At 39.8% G+C, this 24963-nt stretch overlaps 2 protein-coding genes across 2 annotated transcripts in view; one reads left to right on the top strand and one right to left on the bottom strand.

Moving 5' to 3' along the window:
• Positions 1–706: 706 nt before the first annotated feature.
• Positions 707–3495, top strand: epcam (epithelial cell adhesion molecule). The gene is made up of 9 exons (XM_042011132.1): positions 707–1059; positions 1623–1736; positions 1846–2107; positions 2189–2260; positions 2354–2417; positions 2549–2647; positions 2726–2923; positions 3009–3050; positions 3144–3495. Exons 1-9 carry the CDS (start codon positions 1002–1004, stop codon positions 3156–3158), a joined length of 924 nt encoding a protein of 307 aa, XP_041867066.1. The 5' UTR covers positions 707–1001; the 3' UTR covers positions 3159–3495.
• A 1009-nt stretch (positions 3496–4504) lies between these two features.
• Positions 4505–24963, bottom strand: part of plekhh2 (pleckstrin homology domain containing, family H (with MyTH4 domain) member 2) — a 43120-nt gene continuing 22661 nt past the window's right edge. The window contains exons 9-30 of the mRNA XM_042010952.1: positions 24868–24943; positions 24689–24783; positions 24322–24481; positions 23130–23266; positions 22112–22225; positions 21911–21997; positions 21667–21825; positions 21475–21555; positions 21153–21332; positions 19406–19514; positions 16984–17096; positions 16688–16867; positions 15969–16066; positions 13835–14012; positions 11767–11922; positions 11589–11686; positions 9784–9925; positions 8910–9046; positions 8587–8716; positions 6039–6125; positions 5754–5885; positions 4505–5574 (exon numbers count right to left, since the gene is read on the bottom strand). Of these exons, the coding sequence (XP_041866886.1) occupies positions 5389–5574; positions 5754–5885; positions 6039–6125; positions 8587–8716; positions 8910–9046; positions 9784–9925; positions 11589–11686; positions 11767–11922; positions 13835–14012; positions 15969–16066; positions 16688–16867; positions 16984–17096; positions 19406–19514; positions 21153–21332; positions 21475–21555; positions 21667–21825; positions 21911–21997; positions 22112–22225; positions 23130–23266; positions 24322–24481; positions 24689–24783; positions 24868–24943 (2835 nt within the window). The 3' untranslated portion in view covers positions 4505–5388. The remainder of the gene's footprint in view (positions 5575–5753; positions 5886–6038; positions 6126–8586; positions 8717–8909; positions 9047–9783; positions 9926–11588; positions 11687–11766; positions 11923–13834; positions 14013–15968; positions 16067–16687; positions 16868–16983; positions 17097–19405; positions 19515–21152; positions 21333–21474; positions 21556–21666; positions 21826–21910; positions 21998–22111; positions 22226–23129; positions 23267–24321; positions 24482–24688; positions 24784–24867; positions 24944–24963) is intronic.

Raw genomic sequence — 24963 nt, 5'->3', positions numbered from 1 at the left:
GTCCAATTAAATTCACCTGTAAAGGTTATAGTAGATCATAGACCTACAGTATGATCCTATATGTATATATGATCCTTTCAGAGTGTACGTGTACGTTCTGGCATACAAAAAGCTGAATATCCTCAACTTTTGTGAGCTGTGTGGCTAACCTGTGTGTGAAATATGAATGGAAGTGGCACTGAGGTAGTGGAGTTTGTTGGGGAACCTTCAGTTACCCTTAAACCGAGAGCAACACTTCAGGCAGTGGCTTCCAGCAGCTAAACCCTCTCTTTTGTCTGTGAGTACAAAGACTGTGTTTATATTACCATTAGGCTCCTTGTCACTGTTCATATTGACAATGGAAAAAGCTCAAATCTGTTTTTTAAGGGTTTCCAGACACCCAAAAATCCCTGCACTTCCCAAACTGATTCTAACCAAAGTTAATGATTATTGATTGGTCGCTCTCGTCCTCTCTTGGCCACCCCATTTTAGATTTCATGGTTATGCCACTGCTTAGCAACAGATACAGCTTGTTTGTTTCTGTTTCAACTGTTTTTAATCAGAACTTCGACAGAAAGCCGAAACGAATGGAAAAAAATGGCACCTTCACAGAAAGAGACAGGTGGAGCAAATATGGTCCTACCGGAAGAAGGTGCGTCACCGGGAATGCAAATGAGAGTAACGTCATTGTACACTTGTGTTATAAGTTTACCTGATAACCGTAGATTCTGCCAGTTGAACAACAACAACCAGAAGGATTATAATTACAGACAGGTCCGCATGGTAATTCGACTTTGAATCCGTGCACGTGCTCTTTTCTTTCCTATTACCTTTGTGTGTGCGCGCGCTCTGCGTTTCTCTCTAAACAGGTTTGACCAGGACACACCTGTGACAGGAGAGGAAAAAGGAAGTATTGTTGGGCGCGTCGAAAGTATTCTTCAGTCAGCCTGTGACCTTTGTGGAGGACGGACAGAAAACCAACAAAAGAAGCTCGTTTTAAAAGTTTTTCTCTTTAATTCACCATGAAGATTTGGATTCTTGTTTTTGCTACCCTCGCGGTGGGATATGCTCAACAGTGTGGTGAGTTTGTTTGAACTTTTGAACACTTGGTTAGGCAGAAAATGTCGTTTTTACGTATATAAAAATTGATGGATTTTCAGCGTTTTCCTTTAAAAACCTGTAGTTGAATGAAGTTACAGAACAACAGCTTACAAAGAACACCTTAAGGCAACATTGGCAATGTTGCCTTAAAGTGTTTTTTGTTTGTTTCCTCTTTTCATTTTAAATAAAGTAACTTTAAATAGGGATGTATGGACTGATAAAAGGTGGGATTAAATGCGGTGTGAATATTAAAGAATGCCAGGTTTGTTGCGGAGTGGGGGTTGGGAGGATTTGTCCTGCTCTTTTGGGAGTAGTGTGTTTGGAGAAACCAACGCCCAGGTGTGAGGTGAACCTGCTAGGCCTCCCATTGTTTCTAAAGAACATTGACTTTTACAAGTGAACTAATTCCACTATGTATCATTTTCACATTTCTCTGTTAAAGTCATACTGACCATGTTTAGCTATGTTCTTAATGCCACAATCCCGTTTATTACACTTGAAATGCCAACTAAAAAAATGAACCCTTCCACCTCTTTGCTTAGCTCCATGTAGGACAATGAAGTGGGCCACCTGTGATGGAAATTCATGTCCATGTTTCGTTTGGGTTAACGAGGGCTTGGATGGAAAAAGAAAGCAAAACATTGACTGCACCCAATGTAAGGAAAACATGTTTATTTATTTTTTTTTTTTCCTTTCTGTATACCATTATAAGTTGTCTTTGTTCATGTCTGCCTTTGTTTTAATTTATTACATCCTTGTCCTCAGTGGTCCCCAAGTGCTACTTGATGCAGGCTGAGATGTACAGAGCCAAGCGCAACATGAGCACCCGCAGTATCGGCGATAAGCCCCACGAGACCGCCTTTGTGGACAACGACGGGATCTACGACCCTGTCTGTGAGAACGACGGCAAATTTAGAGCCAAGCAGTGCAACAACACCAAAGAGTGTTGGTGCGTCAACAGCGCTGGCGTCCGCCGCACGGACAAGGGAGACGAGAGCCTGAAGTGTGATGAGCTGGTGGAGACATAGTAAGTGACTTCACTGATGTAGAGGACTAGTGTTAAGCTTAAAATCTGTGTGTGAATAAATCTGACTTCTGTTTTGTGCAGCTGGGTCAGTCTTCGACTGAAACATAAACCACTAAGCAGTGGCGTTACATTGGATAAAAATCAACTAAAAACGTGAGTACATTTTTAACGCATCTCCAATTAACATGTTGGAGATTAAACTCCCAATTTGACTTTTTTTTTTTTTTTTTTTTTTTTAAACCATAGTGCCATCGGTGATGCCATTAAGAGTCGTTACAACTTCAACAGCAGCCTGGTGAAGGAAATTCAGGTGAGTTCACGTGATTGGAGAGGGAAGTTGGAACCAAAGTCTTTCACACAAAATACACAAATGGTTACAGAATGCTTCCACCAGACTATTTAAAAAAAAAAAAATTAAATTAATGTCTTGTCATGTTGCAGTATGACCCTGATGCCCGCTTGATTGTAGTTGATGTGATGAAGCCAATCGGAGACCGCACAACTCATCTGGACCGTATGGCCTACTACATGGAGAAAGATGTAAGCTGGAGACTTTTCTTTAATGAAACAGAGCTAATGCGAACCTTCACTGACTTCCGTTCCCTCTCCTCCCTTCAGGTGAAGATACTTCCCCTGTTCCTTGACCAGGCCAAGTTTTCGCCATCGGTGGGCAGCACACAGCTAGACATGGAGGACATCCTGGTGTACTATGTTGACGAGAAGGCTCCAACGTTCACCATGAAGAACCTGTCGGGCGGGATCGTGGCTGTCATCGTGGTGGTGGTTCTGCTTGTGGTCGCCGGCCTGGTGATCCTGGTGAGGGCAGCCGTTTCAGGTTTAAATGCCATGGTCGTTGAATACAAATCATTTGAGACTAATTATTTTTTTCTTGTTTGTGCAGCTCGTTCTAAAGAAAAGGCGTGAGAAATACAATAAGGCTCAGGTAAGATGAACTTAGTGTAAAGTGTTTGGTTTGAATTGTTTTTAGCACAGAGTTGTTGTTTAACTATCTCTTTCTGTTTTTCTTAAAATCCAGCAAAACGACCAGTAAAGCTGCAAAAGTCCGAGGAGCCAACTTCTAAAACTTTTCTGAGGGATTGTGCTTTTTTTTTTTTTTCCTTTTTTGTCTTTTTGAGGAATGACTTTTAGAAAAATGGGTTTTTTTCACATTTGTTGGTACTGCTCAGTCCAACTTTCTTTTTTTTTTTATTTATAAATTGTGTAAAGTCTTGCAGCAACAACAAATCTATACGCCATACAGAACTGCTCTTTAAGTGTCGTACAAAATGCATTTTAATAACTTGTGCTATAGCTTAAATCCCGTCATAGATTGTACATACAGTTTCTTAATGTGTTTGGATTGTTTTTAATAAAAATGTTTTAAATAATTTGACAGTGTTGAAGTTTCTTATTGTGGAAAAATGACTGCAGAGGACAAGGGAGGGGGCAGGGAGCGTGTCGGGTGGTCATATATTAATCTTTTTCTCAGAAACTTAAATCATGAGCCGAGATGAGGTTTGGGCTGGTCTTAAAGGGTCTTTTAACTACTTTTCATGGCCTTTTATAGACTTGACATCCATGAATGCAGTAAAGGTGTAAAATGGCTCATCCTGTTAGCATGTTTATGGTACTAGCAGGCTATGACTTCCTCACTGAACACACCTTTTTTTTTTTTTTTTTTTTTTTTTTTGTGAAGTAGGGGGATGTGTTCTAAGTTTCTGCAGCTGCCTGGCATTGAGATAAACCTGTTAGTCTGGTTCTTTGTTTAAAAACCAATGTATGCTGTATGTATACAACAGTTACAGAAAGTCTGGAGGATTAAATGGGTCTGAATCATCACAGGTTGTTTAGGAGTCAAAGTCCAGAGCCTGTTGGAGCAGTTTTCCTCTGAAGGGAACAATACACTGAAACTGGAAGTTTGAAAAGGGAAAAACAAAACATGCCCTGAGGTTTCCTGTTACAACATGACCGCGCTCAGGGAACATTTGAATCCTTTTTAAATCCTGACTGAAAATTGTTCCTAATTATCCTTTTTCTTTAAAGTTTATTTGATTTCTGACAACTTTATTTGCCTTTTCCTCTTTAGAACACGTATACTTATTTGCTCACACTGCCTCAGTTCCCTGCTGCCTCACCCAGTTTCAATCCCTCTAGCCCTCCCTTTATCTCCATAGCAACATGGCCACAAAAGCATGCTAACTGTGTAAGGCTGATAAGGTGTCCTATGTCTTTCTGAAACCCCTCCCCCACATCAGGAATGAGGGTGCGTCGGCTGCAAGTATCAGCATGTTGGTTTCGTTTGCACCAATCTAGACGAAGGACACTTTTACGTGTTTTATCTGTGAAACGATCGCTTTCTGCAGGTATGGTGACGTAGGTTCCCTCAGGGGTGGTTCACACACTCAAGACCATTTGTTGTTATAGTTGTTTATTAAGTTAATGTACTTTAGAGGAGAAATAAATAAAATGTACAATCTGAAGATAACACTGGGAGGTGATTTGGGGACGTACCTCACAAAACATTTTTTTAAATAGTTTTCTAATCTGTATAATGTAAAGATTGTGGTTTAAATTCAGTCAGGCCAAATAAAACAGGTTATTTCTCTGTAAGCCATCACACACTTTCATCGTCCAGTTCCATTAATTTATCTCAAAACGTCCCATTTATGACATTCAGTGACCTTTCTAAAAACATGCCGTTTCCTCTCAAACTCCACCACCTGTTTACTTACATTTTGTATATTTATGATTAGAAAAAGGAGAGCACACTGTTCAAACTGGTTTTCTCTGGTAAGCTTTACACATCAAACTTGTCTAATCCACATCTTCTCCATCACACGATTTACCAGAAGGATGAATTTTCTAGCTGAGCTTCAGTCTTAATAACTAACATTTCCCCCTATTTTTTCTTCAATCATTCTGCCACATTAAACCAGACGAACAGTAGGAGGGAAGAGTTTCGCTTCCTGTTAGCAAGATACGGTTGCTAACAGAGCCTTGCTCTGCTGAGTGTGACTTAATCGTTTCATTTCAGAGAGAAAAATATACTTTTATAAAAGGAAACGTACCAGAAAACACAGACTCGTAGGATTCAAAACTATTCTCTTCAATCTCGACAAAGAGAAAAAAAAAGGTACTTTTAGTTACTTCTCGAGCACCTTGTCACCATGTATGAAGCTAACGGCTCCACATTCAGCCACAAATCTCAACACTGATGCAGCATCAGCTGCTGTAACAGTAAAATAAGTTGAAAAAAGATGAAGGTGTGTGTTTCTGTGCTGTCACAGCAGTGTGGGGGCTTTGCTGGGGCGTCCCAGCGCCGGCGGGGATTTGCTCCGCAGCTCTTTGCTCTTCAGACTGACGGGCTGGGCCGCCATCAGAGCCGGTGCAGAGAGATGGTGGGCGGCGGCCTTCTGCTGATGGGCGCTGTTGATGTAACTGGAGACGAGGAGGGTGATCTCCCTTATCTGTCCATGAAACAACAGGGATGTCAGTGTTTGTCTTCTACAGATATTGTACAAATGAGACACATTTTGTGACGCACAGAGGTCCAGATTTCAGATCACATACTGACTCAGTCTTACTTCTCTGCAGTGATGAGCTAAATGTCACATATCAGACACCGGTGCTGCCTGCCTTCACTCACCTTGGAAGCGTCCATAGCAAACAGATGTTTCTCTGTAGGTTTGTCTTTGCTCTGACCCACCACCAGCATGAAGTCCTGCTTGCAGCCTCCAAATGTCATCAGGTTCTTGTAGGGATGGGACACCAGCAGTTTCTGAAACACAAGATATATCTGCTGAAGCTGCCAGAGTATTAACAGAGCCACTTCATGTTAACAGGTGACGTAAAAGTGTTTCTTTTTGAGACGGTGACGTTAAAAATGTGTGGGGAATTATGTCTGCACATCTGTCTCAGCTGAGCTGCTTACAATCAAGTTGTGCTCTAAGACACTGATACCATCTTCATGCACGGCCAGCCACACCCGTACACCCGGCTCTGGAGACGGAGAAGTAGCCTGAAAAACAGAAAGGGGAAATCACTTTTATCTTGGTGACTGCGTGGTGTTCTGAGAGTTAACGGGATGTTACTTCACATTGCTGCTGGTTCTGTTAACACATCTATGCTGACGTATAAACAGCAGTACGGTCAGATTGCTACACTAACACTCCTGTTAGACGAGTAAAATACGACAAGCTGCAGCATTTCTGGTCATTTTATGTCTTTCTTTTTATTTCTGTTGATATTTTTGTCTGTGAAAACTAAGTGATTTCTGTTGGTGCTCCTGAAACCTTTTTAACATCCATGACGATAAGAGATGATGTTACATGACAAAGTTGTTTACATGTGGGAGCAGCTGAGCTCTAAAAGCCTGAATAAATCCTGAGGTAGAGCCTTAAATTCAGATTTGTTGAAGAGGAGATGCTGAGGATGTACAACCAGAGAAAAACTGAGAAGAAATAGATTAAATTTGAATTATTAATTTGTCTAGATTGTTATTAGAAGGGGAGAGATCACAGACAAATAAAATGGACCAGGCTGGAGAGCTGGGGTGGGAATATTGGGAATCAATTTGAATCTTTAAACATATTCTTAAAGAGAAATGTTTCTGGTAGATTCCTAAAGGCCAAACATTAATTAATCTTTTCTCAGGGAAAATAAACCAGATTATTTGTGCAGCTAAATATCAAATAACAACATTCTCTCATGTTCTCTTTTCCAGCAAAGAACAAAGTGACTTTTGTTCTTAAAAAGTTTGAAATGATCTTGTAATTCTTGTAATCAGCCTCGTTCTTTACTCCGTCCATCCACTGCGTTTAGTTTTCTCGTTCAGCTGCACTTTGTTCGGTCAGAAGCTCGTAAACGACCACGCATGCTGATGTCAGCACACATCTGATGGATGAATGAAACATCATGGAACAGTCCATGACTTCCTACAGTTTGGGCTGAGGGGTTTAGCTCAACTAGCTGCATCATATTCAGACGCTACGGCTCCTCAAAGCAGCTGGCACAGGTTTGAATCCTGGTGTTTTATGCCATGTTGCATCTCACAACTTTTACTGTGTTCTTACACATCTGATCGCAGCCATTTCTCCCGTCCAGAGCTGCCTGTTGTCCCACATGAGTGCATGTTTTGGTAGCATTTACCCACAATGTCCTTTGCTTTGTAGTCTGCAAAAACTGTTTATCTAACCAAGTCTTAGTATCTTATACTCAGCCAAAATCTCTTTTTGGTCTTGTTTTGAAAGTGAATGTGCAAGATTTTTAATCATATTTTGAGTTTGTCTTTTTTTTTCTTCTTCATTAGATTTTAAAATTGGTTATTTTACATGCCTATCAAGTTAAATTATCTCACTGTGACACTGTATGAGATCATATTGTATCTTTCACACCCAATTTTAGCTGTAAAAACCTGTTTCAAGACCTCCCTGTTTAAATTCACACACACTGCAAATAGGAACTCTTCATATAAGGAAAAAAAACTTTTTAAGATTTCCTGATGAGAAAAGAAATCTGTTTACACAAGTGAGAGATATCTTTAAACAAGTGATGAAACACTCATTTTAAGTCCTTTATTAAGTAAAAACAACCTTAAAACTGGTCTGTTGCTTCTTTTCAGTGTAGTTTGTCACTTTGAGAGAACAGATCTCAAAACAAGAGAAACTTCTGTTTATTAATGTGAAACATGTCCTCTTTTTAAATAAATAAATCATAGTAAAGACTAGTTTGCTCTCTGGGCTCCACAGCGATGATTAACAGCTTGTTAAGCCAGAACCACTTAGAGGCTGGAGCTCAGAGCAGCCTTAATTATCCTCAGTTAAGCTTGTAAAAGTCCATTACTGTCTCATAGTTTAATAAATATAAAATAATCAATATTTTACCGACATTAACTAGATGGCTCTACCGTAAAAAAAAACAAAACATACACACAGTGGCTTTCATTCTATACAGGCAAAAGGAGACTGCAGCAAAGCATTATGGGTAAAAATGGAGGAACTGGTGTTAGTTACAACAAATGGTTTAATCCTGGAGATGCTACTGAGGAGTGCTTCTGTGGTCTGAAGTTTCTCATCATTTACTAAGACAGTAATGAGTTAATTTAGTAGCTGTATAAATCTCTTTTCTTTCTTTTTCTTTAATTCAGTGTTTTCATTTATTTATATTTTCAATCAACACAGCAACAGAATAATTCCTTTTAAGGGATTATTAAAATCTTCAGTTCACAGTGAAGATGAGGCTCGTTTTGTTTCCATCATGGTTTTTCTGCACTGCAATCAACACCACGTTTATTCACATACATGGAGTAACAGTGAAATTAGGGAATTCTCTAGAAAACTCCTGATTCGGGACAAAGTTTAGAAAATTTCTGTTCAAACAGCTTATGTTGGGCTTTATTTGATGTGTGCTGTTTTTAATTTGAGAGCAGATGTATGATAGAACAACAGGAAAAAGATGAACGTCGTGACACAGCCACTCACCTCGGCTTCAAACAGTTTGGCACCAAAGAAAGGCCACTTCCTGGCAACGGTCAGGTAGATCCGGACACACTCAGAGGAACTTCGACCCCTGAGCGAAGCCCACCGAGCCGACAGACGCTGCAGCAGTTGTCTGGGAGGTGGGAAGCAAAACATTTACCACGTTAACACAGTTATCACATTCTCTCTACGTTACTCATGGTTTTCTTTGAAAATAAATTAAAGTGTAATGACAAAAAACTGAAGTTTAAAGAAATGAAAGAATAAACAGGTAGTTTTACACATATGAAGGGAGGAACTGGTTGATTTTCAGTGTGTGACTGCACCTTAGCTGTTCCTCAGATGTGGTCTTGCGGTAATATTTCGGGTAGAACCGGTCTAACACTTGTTTTAGGGTTTGATTAGACTTGGTCTGGATTGATCCAGAAGCAGAGAAGGTGCGGTCAAAATCTCCAAACTCCACCTGAACAGAGGCATGCAGTGAACACAGACGTGATGCAGAGGGAATCATGTTGGAGTTTAAAGTCTGTTTAACAAGCTTGTCCAGCATGGTAGCAGCAGAATGATGGTCTGGCTGCTGTGTTGTGCCAAACAAATTTGCTTTACCAAGGGAAGCTTTATGGGTATAAGGCTATATATATATAATTTATTTTTTAAATCTTTTTTATTTTTAATAATGGAATTTACATAATCTTGCTGGACCTGACTGGAGGGGACAGAAAAAAGGAGAAAAGTGAACAGAATTAAAAAGGAAAGTAGAAAAGAGAAAGAGGAGACAAAGATACAGTAGATAGAAGCAATGACCCTTCAGTCCAACCTAACACCAGACAAACAGCTGCTACAGCTGTACAGAAACACAACAGAGAATTTCCTACAGCTTTTACAAGAAAGCAAAGCTGACAATCATCAGGAGTTCCAAAATAAAACAAATAAATAAATAACAACAAAAAAACAAAAACAAAACCCAAACATGTATCACAACAACAACCAAAGTGCCAGAAATATACAAAAAAAAAAAAAAAAAAAAAAAAAAAAAAAAAAGCCAAATCATGAGTATCTCTTAGTGTATAAACCCACTGGACAGCTCAGTGACTGTGTTAGCATGCAGAGAAAGAGGAATGAGGTGTGATCAGAGGTAAGTGTGATCGTGCAAATGTGACCACGCCTCTACAGGAAAAAAACCTTAAAGCACATTCTGACCTGAGCGAGCAGGGCGGCCATTTCCAGAGCCAGTTCTTTGTTAACAGGAAAGTGTCCGGCTACAATGGCCTCGTTGGTCTGATACGCCAGCAGCAGCCTCTCCCTCTCTGACTCCCCTCTCATCTGGAGAGAGAAGTATAACCTGGGGAAGGAAAAGTAAACAGAAACATACTATAAATATGGATGTTGGTAAAGGGGAACCTATAATCCAGACTGTAACTCCTAATGATTTCTGTATTTATTCCTGTTCGTAGCTATGATGATAAATGCTGATCTTTATGTGGGGTTTGTGTTTTAAACCTGTATGTTGTCTTTGCTTTTACACAATGAAACTGTTCTCAAAAACCGGTGTAATGGAAAATTTATTTAGAGTAGTAAAAGTTCAGAATAAGTATAGTCTAGTACAAGTTTAGACGTCTCATATGCAAAATAGCTTAAGTTTAGCATATGTTTTTCCACTGAACACCCTCATGCTTAGAGATTGTTACCACTCTGTATTGGTTACAGAGGTTGGCTTGGGTCTGGTGAACCTGGGTTCCAGTCCCGGGCTGGCAACAAAAGTAAAAGCCACTGTGGGTCCCTGAGCAAGGCCCCTAACCCTCGACTACTCCCCAGGCGCTGGAATCTGGCTAGACTGCTCCTAGCCACTAGGATGGGTTAAATGCAGAGAAAGAATTTCCCCACTGTGGGACTAATAAAGGATTATTAGCTATATACAAAGATAATTTCCTCTGTTTCTGGCAGGAAAGAAGTGTATAGCCTTTGGACTGCCTCTGTTTATTGGTTTCACACCCCACAATGACAGAAAACACATGCTCGCAGAAGCTAGCGGTGACCACAGCCACACAAGTTTTCCTCCCTGAACCCTGTAGATAAAAGACTGTAAAAGACTCCTTTCTGTCTTCATTGCAACTGTACTTGACTCCTGTGCAGAAGAATTTCCCAATAAACCTTTGCTTGAATGGACTTTCTTATCAAGACTCATTTGTTTTAAGTTAAATATTTCCACAATGCCTGTTGCTAAAACTACCCACAATGCAACAGACAGGTTGGTCTATGATTTGCATGTGCTCATGTTTCACAACATCGAGCCTTTAGCCTCAACTAGATCCTGCAGAGGTCTGCTGAACTCACTTCTTTAGTTGATGAGTGATTTCAATTATTTGGTTTTCAAACTAGATGGTTAGGTAGTTAAATACTTCATGAAAAAAACTTGCGAATAAAATTAAGGCCGCTGTGTACTTTGACCCTGAGGGCCGATGTTGTGCTTTATCATGTGCATATATGTGGGATATAAAACTGATGAACTCAATAAATCTATTAAGTGTAAAAAGACATAAGAAAACATACGTAAAAATGCAAATCATACACACACACAGAGCCAGTGAAAAAGGCAGCCTGCTTGCTTCAGGTGCTGCCAGTTACTATTAATTTAACTAAAAGACTAAACTAGTTCTTAGCTGATGGGAAAATATTCATTAAGTCATATGATTATCAGACTTCACATCCAGCCACAAACAGCAGCACATTTAGCTTTTACACTTCTTAAACCTTTCCAGTTAAAAATAAATTTAACAAGAAAAGAAAAAAAAAAAAAAAATATATATATATATATATATATATATACCCTGCGACAGACTGGTGACCTGTCCAGGGTGTACCCTGCCTCTCACCTGTTAAAATGCTGGGATAGGCTCCAGCTCACCCGCGACCCGAAATGGAATAAGCGGTCAAGATAATGGATGGATGGATGGATGGATATATATATATATTTCTACAATGTTGCCTCCCAGGACCCTCTCTACCTGTTCTTGTAGGTGAGGCGGACCGTTCTGGTGTTTTCCGACTTGCCGGAGTGCTGCTCCTTAGAGGCCTGCTCCCATTTGGAGATGATGTCACAAATCTGCAGACGGTATGAGACAGCTCAGTCCTGAAAAATGCAGCATTTGCAACCTTCAAAACAGTAAAGGCTGAAAGATGCACCTTGATGCCTCCTTGCAGACAGTGCTCCAGCTCTCGTCCTGTGGGGTCATCAGTGTACAAACTGAAACCAGAAAGTCCCGTTTTTCTCATGCCGGTGTCCTGGTTGAGGCGACACTGGAACTCGTCCACCGTTGTCGAGGCATCAAAACTCACCACCTGCAGAGAGAAGAGCCCAGCATTTCACAAATCTGCTTCTCAGTTTATTAAAGTAAATAAAGCAGAAGTAAAACAGTTTTCTTTCTTTCCTTCTGTAAGTTATTGCTCCCCCGCTGTGTTCTGTCAGCTTATCACTCGTACATCAATCCCCCATCAGCCACAACATTAAAACCACTGACAGATACGAACAGATCTTTTTTAAAATGCAACCATCTGGTGCATCCTGTATTCCATGAGAATGTTACTTTGACACTTGCTTAAACATTTTTGCAGGCCAGACACATACTAACTACACGTCAACAACTTTCTTTACCAGTCCTTTGAAACTGGCCGGGCACCGGCCTGTGCATTCAGACCAAAAACTGTTGATTTAGAACCTCGAAAGTCGGTTCTCAATGTCCACAAAAAGTACTGGTTCCCAGTTGTTGTTTAATTCAGTATCAAGAGTTCTGCAGTTCATCAGGTTTTCCTGATTATTTAAAGGCTGAATAATTGGGATTTTTTCCTTTAAAATAATTTAAAATGTTCTCATTTGCTGTGAGGGATAAAAGGAAGCTTCCCTATCAACAATCTGTCTCCTACATCAACAATGTCTTTGTCAAGTTTTTCTCCTTCAAAATAAGAGTTTTGTGCCGGAATAACTTGGGTGAACTGTGTTGCTCTTTCCAACTTCCTGGTTCCTTAACCAATCATATGTGACTCCCCACGGTTGCCTAACAACAGAATCTTTTGAAAGGTGGAGAAGTCTGAGCGCCTCCTTTCTCCTTTAAGTTATTTGTATTACTTTAAGCTTATTGCCATTTGTTATGTATTTCAGTTATATATGCACTTTCTTTGTAACATTCTCCTCTGATTACTTAATGTTTATTTATGTCATATCTCTTATATATATTACCTTTATTTTAAGATGCCGTATTCAATTTACAATATCTTTAATAACTATGATTGTATATTGAAAGAATTCAATAAAGAATTTTGAAAAAAAAAAAAAAAAAAAAAAAAAAAAAAGAGAAGTCTGAGCTGGCAAAGTTTCTCCTCGACAGGTAAGCACTGGAATTTTGCTTAAATTAACCGAAAAGTTTATCTTGATTTACAAAGATTTTAGTCTAATTTATTTCTCGGCACTCATTAAATGAATTTGTGACTGTATGGATGTATTAGGGAAGTAAATTGGTGGCCTGTTAGTTTACAACAACAAATGATGTTTGGGCCAAGTGAATACTGTGTTTGTCCTTATAAACTTATGAAATTACTATCAAATTAATTTATTGAGTAAGACTAAGGGAAAACTGCTGCTGCGTGGCATTTGTTGATTAATGTAGCTTTTGTTTACACTCTATTTTATGCTAACGTAAACTAGCACGTGGAATTAGCGCTAGCATTGCAAAGCATAGCAACTTGCCATGTGTGTGAATCATCTTCGCTCCTCATCATGATGTTTGCTGGCGCTATGTTCTCCGTCCTTCATAGACTGTATAAAAGAACCGTCCGTTCACAAATTGGCAACCTATGTGAAACTCTCCGGCGGGGAGGGGGAAGAACGCTCTCTGTGACTGCAGTTCTGATTTGAAATGCTAGGTGTCAGTGCTACTTATTTTGCCTTTAAGTGTCTTGAGTTATTGTTTCATCCTTCAGAGACAAACAGGAGGAAGGGGGTGAATGAACCGATGGACAGTGAAGCCAAGAATGAGTGTGCACATAAACAGACAAAACTCTGTCCAGCTGGCTGCTGGTTACGTGTCAGCTGTGATTTGATGGTACGACGGCTGATCTGATCAGAAAGATTAAAATGCCTGGTGTGCTTTGTGTAGCTTTCTGAGACACTCAGATAAAGAAAATCAGAAATAAACTACAGTATACGTTTATGCTTGTTTTACAACCTGCTTTCTGTCAAGGCCACCATCACGATTACCTGGTATGTGTTGTTGAGGAAGTGAACGGGGACACTGAAAGGCAGTGAGTGGTGGTAGGGGTTCCTCAGGAGGATGGAGAGAATCTCCATACGGGACGGACGGGCCTGCCTCTCGCCCTTCTGCTGAGTCCGCTCTAAAGAGCGCTGGCAGTAGATGGCGTATTTCCCCACCTCAGTCCTGGGGGTGACAGGGATGTGGAAAGGTCACATGCATTCATGGGTCCTCCCTCAGTCATTGGTTAACCTGAAGGTTTCCTGGGGCATAGTTAATCCACAACATACATCTTTAATTCAGTTTGAATAATTTGGTGCACATGTTTACAGGAAGAAAAATGTTTACACATCAACTTAATAACGTTTCTCTATGTTTAACTTGCTGAGGCTGCTGAGCTTTCTGTTAGTGATCATTATTTTCTGTATGATTCAAGATTCAAGATTCAAGATTCAAAGATTCAAGATTCAAGAGATATATACAATAAAAGTATATTTAACTGATAAGTCTCTCAGATCTTTATAATGGTGGACTGGTTTGTGTACGTCTCTCTTTAGGTATAGTAACAGCACTTCAATCAGGTCGAGGTCTGGACTTTGGATTATTTTAACATTTAGATTCTTTTCTTTTTCACTCATTCTGTTGAAGACCTGCTGCTGTGTTTGGGATCATTGTCCTGTTGTATGATCAGTTCCAGCCTAGCTTTAGCTGTCAGACAGATGGCCAAACATTTACACTTTGGTTTTATTTGTTAAAAGGACGTTGTTCCAGAGGTCTTTTGGCTTGTCTGGATGAAACGCTGCAAACCTAGACTGTGCTGCCATGTTCTGTTTAGAGAGAAGGAACCCTTCCAAACAAGCCACACTTGTTTAATCTTTTTCTAACTGAACTGTCGTGAACGTCAAGATGAAATGTACTAACTAGCTTGCTAACATTTCTCTCTGAGCATTGCCCAGTCTGGCCTTGGACATTCAGTCCTGGGAAGATTAGCAGCTCTCTTTAATGTTTTCTATATGGGAATAATCTTTCTCACTGAAGAATGATGGACTTTAGAAATAGTTTAGAATGGCCTTATAACCCTTCTCAGATTAATGAGCAGCAACCAGATAAACCAGATTAAAATCCCGTTGAGATGGAGATCTCTTTTGCAAGGGTGACCTGGTAAAGGGGACAGCAGCACAAGTCATGAAAAAGAAAAGCAACTGCAAAGTACATTAAATAATAAAGATGTTCCAACTTGCTAATGATCAATTAATCAAGCAGCACATGATTGTCTCTTAATTTTTGTAAAAGGGTTAGTAGGTTGTATTGATCTGCTTTTATGATCCAGTAAAGATTATGTGATTTTTCATTATGTTCTGATACATAAAACCTTAAAATTATAATAGAATGTCCTTTGTTTTGTCTCATGATGCAACCACTGTCCCTATGATGTGCTACTAGCTTCATGCTCTGAGGCTGGTTTGCTTATTTCACGAAGCAGAAAGAGAAATGAAGATGGAGGACTATGTATACCTTAAACCATCCAAAAGAAGAATGACCCGAGTCACACACACACACACACACTTTTTTTTTTGGGGAGAAGTTTCTTAACCTTCAACTGAAAATATGTTTTCAAGGTGGAAGTAGGATCTGGTCTTTCTACTCTGACAAGAAAAATTGTGTAATTGTGCCAGATGCCTATAAAAGGCTACAACAAGAATCTGTTTACAGGCATTCAACCACATATCAGAAAACCTAAAATAAATAAACTTGCACCAAATTGTTTGAAAATGTAAAACAAATAATGAAATCCCAAATATATCCTGATATTTGTGTCCATACTGACTGAATGTTTCCTCTGACTAGGAACCAGATATTAGCTGATTCTGTCAGTGTAAGCCTGGAGGGAAGTGCAGCGATTCAGAAGGCCATTAAAACTGTTTTAAATATGTGTGGGAGTTTGCATTATGGTTGACAAACCAGATGCCTAAACCTGATGGCATGGAACGCAGTCATTACTAAGAAATTAATACTCTCCCCCAACCTGTATTATTTTAGTATTTTTTTTAAATCTTTTTCAATGTTCATCATGTTTCCAGCATCTAGATTTGGCTCTTTATTTTCCTGCCTTTGTTGTCCATGTCGGTGACGTCCTCTCACCTGGAGTCTCCGTGTCTTTTCAGGTGAACCTGGAGCAGCCAGAGGAACGGATGCTGAGGCAGAAACAGTCCCACACACAAAGCTAAAAACTGCCAGCCCTGGAAAACAAGACACAAAATATCACCCCTTTCTTTACAGAGGAGCACAAATATGTAAAACAGCAGAAGAATTGGTGAACAAGGTGCAGACTGTGTTACGTATGGGTCTTTAAACAGTTGATCACACTGTTTTTATCCTGTTAATCTGCAACACTGTTCATTCATGGACACAAACGAGCTGAAAAGGGAGGAATTAGTGATGACTCACTTTGTTTGGTGTTCGTTTTTTTGCTGGCTGAGACACACTTTGTTCAAACAGGAAGTGCTCACAACAGGTAGACTGTTTTTCTCACTTCTGCCCTCTGCTGGTGATATGGCTGTAGAAACTTACCACAGAAGGACAGAAAGTGTCTGGTCTTTAAAAACAGCTGCTGACTTTTATGTTTCCCCAGAGAAAACGTCTCTCTGTGGCTTTTTCTGCTTTTTGAGGAGACGGGGAATCCTACGGTACAGCTTTGAACTTTAAGCTTTAAACCGTACAGACTGAGATGCTTTTAAAGAGGTCTGTTTAGATTTTTTCCAGGCAGTTTGGATTAAGATTAGACAAACTTCCTTCCATCCCATTTCAAATCAGTATTATAAAATAAACCACTCCTGCCACCATGTGGCGACGTCACAAACCTGCAGGGGTCCTGGATGGCCTTGCAGCTGCCTTCTGCGCGTCTGCTTGATGAGCTGGCAGAAGAACTCGTTCTGAAGTTCAGGGTGGGTCAGACACACCTGCAAGGCACTTTGGGCCAGAGAGACGTGGTAGTCGATGGCTGGAGCATCAATGGCCACGTTAATGAAAAGCTGACAGGTCTGAAGGCAGGTAAATGGGTAAAAGTCAAAACAGAGACGCAGGAGATTAGTGCACAGGCATGAATAAATCATGAGAAATCAGGAATATTTTCCCACATTTGAGTTTGTGGTTGTACCTTGAAGAGTTTAACTGCCTCCGTCTGCAGGGCCTGTGAGGGCAGAGTGGTGAGAGGAGACGACAGAGCCTCTTTACTGAAGCACAGCATGGGATGTCTCCAAGTCTGAGAGTCTGAAAGGCAGACACACAGTTGAGAAGCTCTGACTGTCTGAAAACAGGGTCCAAGCTTCTGTTTAGAAACTTTATTCTTTAAACATGATGGAAATCTTTCCACAAACTGAGTTCTTTCTGATTGACCGAGCTGGTTTATTTAAAAACATGTTTTACATTTTGCTACATAAGATATTCGTGTAAAGAAGTAAATTCGCCATCTGTCCATTCTAAAGTTTTATTTTAAGTATCAGGACACATAAAAAACTATTTGTCTTTAAAAATGAGGTAACAATAACTTCAGATGAAACAGAACACATAAGATATTACACTGACATTACTTATATAATTATCTTTATAACCAAAACTAAACCAGAAGCTGTGACTGAAACTTTTACTGTGTCCAGCTCCGGTCCTCGAGGGCCACATTCCTGCAGGTTTTTGATGTGTCCTCTTCCAAAACCACCTGACTCAAATTAATGAGTCATTGTGCAAAACTTAATAAGCTATTGGATCTATTTAATTTGAGTCAGGTGTGTTGAAGCAGGAAACACTGAAAACCTGCAGGACAGCGGCCCTCGAGGACCGACTTTGGACATCCTGCCTTAGACTCTCCAGACCTCTTTTATTAAGTTACAAGTATGGCTTGTCTGGTAGGGCTGCACGAGGAAACCTATAACATAACAGCCTTTTAAAATTTATTTTCATTAATTAATTTTTATTTAAGTATTTATTTTCATATTGCTTATTTATCATTAATTGATAGTAATTTCTTGTTATCAATTAATTTAAGGTTCAATTTTAGTTTTTTTCTTCTTTTTTTTTGTTTATTTTTCATCAGAAGCATTATTTAGCTGTTTTTGCAGCAAACAAGTGGAACAAATGGCCTGTGGAGATATAGACACGTTTAAATCCAGGTTAAAAACATTTATCTTCTCATGCACCTTTGCATGAAACCTGCATGTTATCGTTTAATTTATCTAAACTGCTGGTTGTTTTAAACATACCACTTTGGTTATTTTATAGGATTTTATATATTTCATTTTTATCTTTGCACTCTTAATTATGTCTTAACATGACTTGAATTGTTTCAATTTCTCTCTATATCTTCTTTTGATTATGTAAAGCACACTGCATTTCTGTTATGCATGAAATGCATTATATAAATATACTTACCATGCCTTAAGTTTGCAAAGTTATATAACTTACTGACATCTTAATTGTCAGTTAAACAAAAGAAAATGAGGAAACTTGAGTGGTCTGAATGTGGCCACGTCCAAAACAAGCAATGCTAGTGGCCAGTCCTAGTTTGGATTATGCAGCAGTTTCACATTCTGACGCTTCTGTTTTATACAGTCGGACAGTAACAACACTTTTTTGCGCAGAGATGTGAAAAATCTAGCTAACATGTTTAGCATCTGTCCTGTTTACTTGCATTGTTTCGTCACATCAAGGGAGATCGGTGTACCTACTGATGTCACATCAAGTAGATTTTTAAGCCAAAAACCTCCACATATCCTGTCCTTATGACAACACTATAAACAAAGCTTTTACATATTTTCACCTTAACTGCAGTTTTAAAAGATTTTCAAGTGTAAAGGGCTTTGTTAACATGCTAACGATAGATGCTAACGCATTAAAAATGGTATTTGTCAACATAATTGTGTACATGTGTGGCCTGTCTTAACAGTCATGCACGGTGGTGGAGGGGTCATGATTTGGGCTTGTTTTGCAGTATTCTAGATTCAGATATGAGACCATCTGTCCATCAATTTGGCTAAAATTGGGTCATGCAACAAGACAATGGTCCCTAACATAATAGCAAAACTGCAACAGGATGAATGAAAATCAGAAAGAATCAAGATGTTGCAATGATTCAAAGTCCGGACCTCAACCTGAGTGAAAAGCTGTGGTGTCAAGAGAGCTGCACATAAATGAAAGTCTGCAGGTGAATTGAAACAACGTTGTAAAGAAGATTGGACCAGTATTTCTCCACAATGATATGAGAGGCTGACAATGTCATTAAGAAAGTGGTTACTTCAAGTTATTGGTGCTAAAGGTGTATCTACAACCTCAGTCATGAGGTCATAGTGTATAATGTTTTGTACTGTTCATCTAAGACTGTTTTAACTAACTTTAGGACTTGGTAAGGACCAGTGGCATCCTTTTAAAAATACATCCTTTTATGTATAACCTTTGAACTTAAAGAGACCAAATGATGTAAGACAGACATTATAACTCTTAATAAAATGATCAAACTTAGACTAAAAAATAAAAAATATACATCCAGAAAATCACAACTTTATCATAACTTGGTCAAAAATTCTCACTTGGATCACCGTCCAGCTGGAAGAGTTTTCCCACCAGTTGTTCAAACTCGGTGCCAACTTTACCCACCGTGGTGCCGGCCGCCACAGACAGATGGTACAGCCATGAATCCTGCAGAGTGACAGAGGATCTTTAACATTTTTTCTTTGGTAAATCGTTAGACCGAGGGCAGAGTACAAATATTCACGTTTAATGCTGGTGGATCATAACCAGGTTGTAAGCAGAGCTGCAAAATGCAAAAACAAGAAAGAAGAACAAAAGATGAAAAATAGAGGATGGATCATTGATTGAAAACTGCATTTGAACTCAAACAGGTGGATCATCGGCTGATAAACAGTTTAAAACCATAGTCCCAAAAAACCTAAAACACCAGTATAAAAAGTAAGAAGCGTCACCATTCTTTATGATCACTCCAAAAGTGTGCTTCGGCATGTTTGATACGAGTGTTTCCAGATGGTTATACAATGGGCAGCCGCGGTCTGACAGTGACGTCTGTCCATGCTGGAGACGCCTTCACTGTGCCAAGTACAAAACATCTTTAGATGGATCTCCATGTCACGCTAGTAACATAGGAAGCCATCGGGACCCTCCAGGTTAATTTTTTCTCTTCTTGGAATAAAACCCCACTCCACCCATGTTTGGTGCTTCCTTGCCAAGTCCAAACAGGCAAGTTTGTGGCCTCTGATGACGTCTTTCTTAAACATCTTATGGATATTAGGCTGCAGTCAGCATCAGTAAGCCTTAATTTGGGTTGATGATGCTTCACAGCCTGTTAGATCCTCTGGTTTCAGCGCAGGTGAAATGTTTTTTTGCTGTAACAGTTGGCTTTTTGGCCCATAACCTTTGCTTCTTTTAAGAAATTTAAAATGAGCGATGGCACGCTGCTGGTGCAGCTCAACAGTCCTGCCATCAGAAGGTTGTGACAGTGTGAAAGATGATCTCATGAAAGCCAGATTTTTGTGCTGATTTTGACTTTTTAAAGGTACATTATGTAACTTTATGACCTTAAAACTCTGTGTTCTGGACTCATTTGTTTGCACAGTGACATCTATCACGTGCATTTTTGGAGCTGTCGCTGTCCACCGGCGTCTGAGACTGAGAAACCCAATATAGAACTTTTTTATCCAGGATGTCGTGTGATGTTGCAGCCGAGTTTTGCTTCACACATTATCAAATGGATATTAAGACACTGTGACTGATTCAGCATAGAAAAAAAAGCAAGAAGACATTATCAGAGGAAGAAAAAAAAAGAAAGAAAGAAAGAAAGAAAGCTATATGGCTATAAAGCTAACAGTACAGGTAGGATGGCAGATATGCGGTGCGTCACTGGGAAATTGCAAAAGTTCCTAAATGCGTCTTTGGCCTTAAACTTTTGATTAGGTGATGACCAGCCGATTAGAGTTTAAACGCTGTTTTCAATAAACTGCCCATTCTTAGATTTTTGTCTCCTGCTCCTGATTTTTGTTTTTGCATTTTGAAGCTCTGCTGGTTTTTTGTAATTTTTCTTCCAGTTGTAACGTTTTGCTCAGGAGTGTACATGTGTGGCTTTCATGTCGTTTAACCCAGTCTGGAAGATCCTTGTCATAGACTGTTCCCTACTTGGAATTAAACTTTCTTTTTGGTTTAACTTAAAACAAATACAAGGAAAACTTAAAAAATAATGATTTCCACTCTCTTGAAAGTACGAAGCTGTAAAAGTTAAACGAAAACAAACAAATTAAGGCTTTGAAGTTTCAGACTGGCACAGACCTTTTCATGGTGGGATTCGATGAGCAAATAGGTTGGACCTTGCTCCTGAGGGTGGATGGCGATGGTGAAGGGTGCTACTTGTAAGCTCCGCCCACACGCTTTAAGGTCGTCATCTGAATCTCTCGACCTGTCCACTTCCTCCACCCGGGCCTCCCACAGCTTGATCTGACCAAGTGGGAACTGGAAACAGAGGCAGACGGGCTGCTTACACTTAAAGGTAAACAGCTCATTGAAAAGACATTTCTTTGGTAAAAGCCTAAAGAAATTCTAGAATTCAGAAAATTCCAGATTTTATGCCGTTTTGTGGAACGCTGAAGCACACCTTGTCCTCCTGGCTCCGGAAGTAGTACAACGTTTTGCCAATCAGAGCACACCAAACCCGCTTAGAGTAGCCGTGCTTCACCTGCAGCAGAGAAAATTCTCATTTAAAAACTGCTGTAAGAAGACTAAACTAATTTTGGAAAATGAATACATCTTTAAATGGAAGCGGATTTACTGGTATGTAAGTCCAAACCTTGATGAGCAGCCCCTTCATGCCAGGGCGAATATCTGGCTGAGTGAAGAGCGGACTGGCAGCTTTCACCCTCAGCACGCTCTGCAGCACCCGCAGCCACTCCTCCAGCAGGTTAGGAGAGTCTGCCTTCAGGTAGTACACGTGCTTACCTGTCACTATCTACACCCAAAACGTGAAGCAAAGTAAATACCTTTCTGACAGGAGATGGTGGCATTTTAGAGGCAAAAAGTTTACTCAAATGTACCTGAAGAACTTGCTTCCCATCTGCACGGGCGATGCTGCTGGTGGCATTCACTTCAATCTGGCCCTGAGGCTTCCTGATCACATCACTCTGAGAGAAATGACTTCGTTTTAGAGCTTTGCTTACTTCAGAGACGACCTAAACTGAAAATCCTTAAAGCAATATTTTAATCATGAATGATGTCATGGTGTTATTAAAACATACAGGTGACTTGTAGTAGAGCAGCTCTCCATCTTTGAGGACGAACCAGCGTCTCCGCCAGGTTTTTTTCCAGGTTTTGACCATTTTCAGCAGGTATCCTGATTTTTCCATTGGTTCCTATTAAACATGGAACCAAATGCACAAAACATCAACAGCATTTCAGGTTTGAAACACATCTAAAAGAAGCTGAGATGGGGGGCAAATTTAGTCAAAGTAAGGAGGTTAATATAATTATTAAAAGGGTAAGTCTTCGAGGAGCAAACAAGGATATTTGATTTAAATTGCTGGAATTTTCATCAAACTGTGTTTTTTGTTTAGAAAAAAAAAAAATTGTGCTGTATTTAAATAAAAAATATACAGTGCAAAATATTATCAAATGAATTCATGTTGCATCTTTTCTCAAGACAAAAAAAAAAATAAAAAAAAATCTGCACACAGTCCAAAGGCATGGCTGCAGAAAAACAGTGTAAGGGTGCTGGACTGGTTTGCTGACCTGTCGCCAACAGAGAAAGTTTGGATAATTTTACTGTGACAAATGCAGTAAAATCCTCTGCACAGTGTTACACATGTTTGCAGGAAGAATGGGGCAAAATCTACAACCCCAAATCTTTTTGGGCTTCAGATACAAAAAGGTGAGTTTTAACCTATAGAATTCAACAAAATTAACAATAGAATTAACAAAAGTTAAAATATTTTTGATTGACTGTGGTTCTGTGTAACTGCACAAAGCCTGAAGAAGATTTTTCTGTGCTCTGTCCTTGATGTATATCCAAGTATAGTATATATCTGAGTAAATATCTGTATTGAGACAAAAATGTGAAAGATATAATTCCATTGTCAGAGTAGCTCTCACCTGTTTCTATGTGTAAAAATGATGCTTTGCAGAGGAATACAGGTTTTTCTATGCGTAGATGGATTATAACCCTCTACAGATGGATTGACCCACCTTCCAAATGAGGAGTGAAGACACTAGCAGTGTGGACAGTGTGATGTCTAATAAATGAAATGATGAGTAACTGACACTCTTGCCGTTATCGCTGGCTGAACAGCAAGTCTTGGGCAGCTTCTGTTCAGGTTCAGAGCACTCGGTGTCAGTAGAGTAGGCATCAGGAGGGATGGCATAGTCACTCTCTGATGTCATGGAAGCCATGGACACAGCTGGAGGAGATGCAGAGAGGGTAAAGGTGTGGGAGTGCAACAAACAATATTATAAAATACACTGCTTGTTCAAATAAAAAGGGTAACCACCTACATTTAAATAGGCCAATAGGTAAGAATGTCTTATTGGATAATTATTGCATGGATGATGATGTTTCAGCTGCAACAAGTTAATCAACTCAAGCTGATGCAGTGAGCAGCTTCTCATTTCTTAAACAGCCAAGTCAGAGGACACATCCTGTGGTTGTGGAAAAGATGTTAGGCTGTTTCAGAAGGGTCAAATCATTGGCATCAAGCAAAAAAACACATCTAAGGAGATGCTGAAACTACTAAAACTGCGTCATGACCTGTCAAAGGCATTACTAAAAACCGAAAGGATGGTGTGAAACCATCACCCTACAGAAAGAAACGTGGTTAGAAAAAGATCTAGAATGGTGATGATCAGCGATCACTTAAACCTTTCGTGAAATCAAATCATAAAACAATAGAACTCAGGACTGTGTTTAATAGTTAACGTTAGAACATTTCCACATGAACAATGTGAAGGAAACTCAAGGGATTGGGACTAAACAGCTGTGTAGCCATAAGAAAACCACTAATCAGTGAGGATTAAAAAGTAAGGAGAAAAAGGGGCTTCAGTTTGCTAGGGAGCATAATCTGATGAGTCCAGGTTTACCATGTTCTAGAGTGATGGGAGCATCAGGGTAAGAAGAGAGGAGGATTAAGTGATGCTGCCATCATGCCTAGTGCCGACTGTACCCGCCTGTGGGGGAAGTATGTGATCTGGAGATGTGAAGACTTTTTGCAGCAGTCCAACTCATTACTACAAGATCTTGTAAAATAAATCCAACTCTGGACGAGAATAAATGTTGTGACATTGCAGAAGCTTAATGGAACAATGCTACTGAGATTGTATGTTGTTATTAAAGCTAAAGGTGGTCCAACAAAATAGTGGGTGACTTTTTATAGGGATGGGCTGTGTAAAACTAGAGAAAAGAATTCATTCTAAATTAGAGACGATACAAAAACCACAAGTATCCCGTTGATGTGCGTACCTCTCTTCAGGGAGCGTGGGCTGCCTGGGGTGCTATCCTTTCTGGAGCTAGAGGAGGTGTGGGAGCTGCAGAGGGAGCCATCCTCCTCTCCTGAGCTGGAGGACTCCTCAGAGCTGGAGGACTCATCGGAGGAGGGACTGCTGCTCAGCAGAGTGGCTTTCTGATGGAGGAGAACGGGATGATGGTCGTGATACATTTTCATAGTATGACAGATAAAACCTGTCAATTAAAACGAATTCTGCAGACAAAACCAACATCAATAAGAATATAACACAAACCAGGTGTTACAAAAAATACATAATAAGAGAATATGCAGGAGCGAAGCCCACATCTGACATTTCATCCCTCTATATATGCATCCACTTACCCCCTTGAGAGTAGTGTAAACTGGTGTAGTCATGTTTTTATAGATGAGGGATGTGTACATTATAAAGGCAGGGTAGGAGGACTGCAGGGTTGTGTCTGGAAACAGATGAAACCTCGGTTAGATACTGAGTTGGAAATCATCATAAATGAGACTGAAGTTATGTTTTGAAAGTTTCTTACCTTTGCTAGCAAGGTCTGAACAGGAAGTGTCGGATAGTCTGATTCCTGACTTAGCAACAGCATAAATACGACTTTCCTGTGAGGAAAAAAAATATT

The sequence above is a fragment of the Melanotaenia boesemani genome, chromosome 16 (genome assembly GCF_017639745.1).
Source record: "Melanotaenia boesemani isolate fMelBoe1 chromosome 16, fMelBoe1.pri, whole genome shotgun sequence".
In the NCBI taxonomy this organism is placed as follows: Eukaryota; Metazoa; Chordata; class Actinopteri; order Atheriniformes; family Melanotaeniidae; genus Melanotaenia; species Melanotaenia boesemani.
Note: the sequence above shows the minus strand (reverse complement) of the source record. Positions and strands in the feature narration are given on the sequence as shown.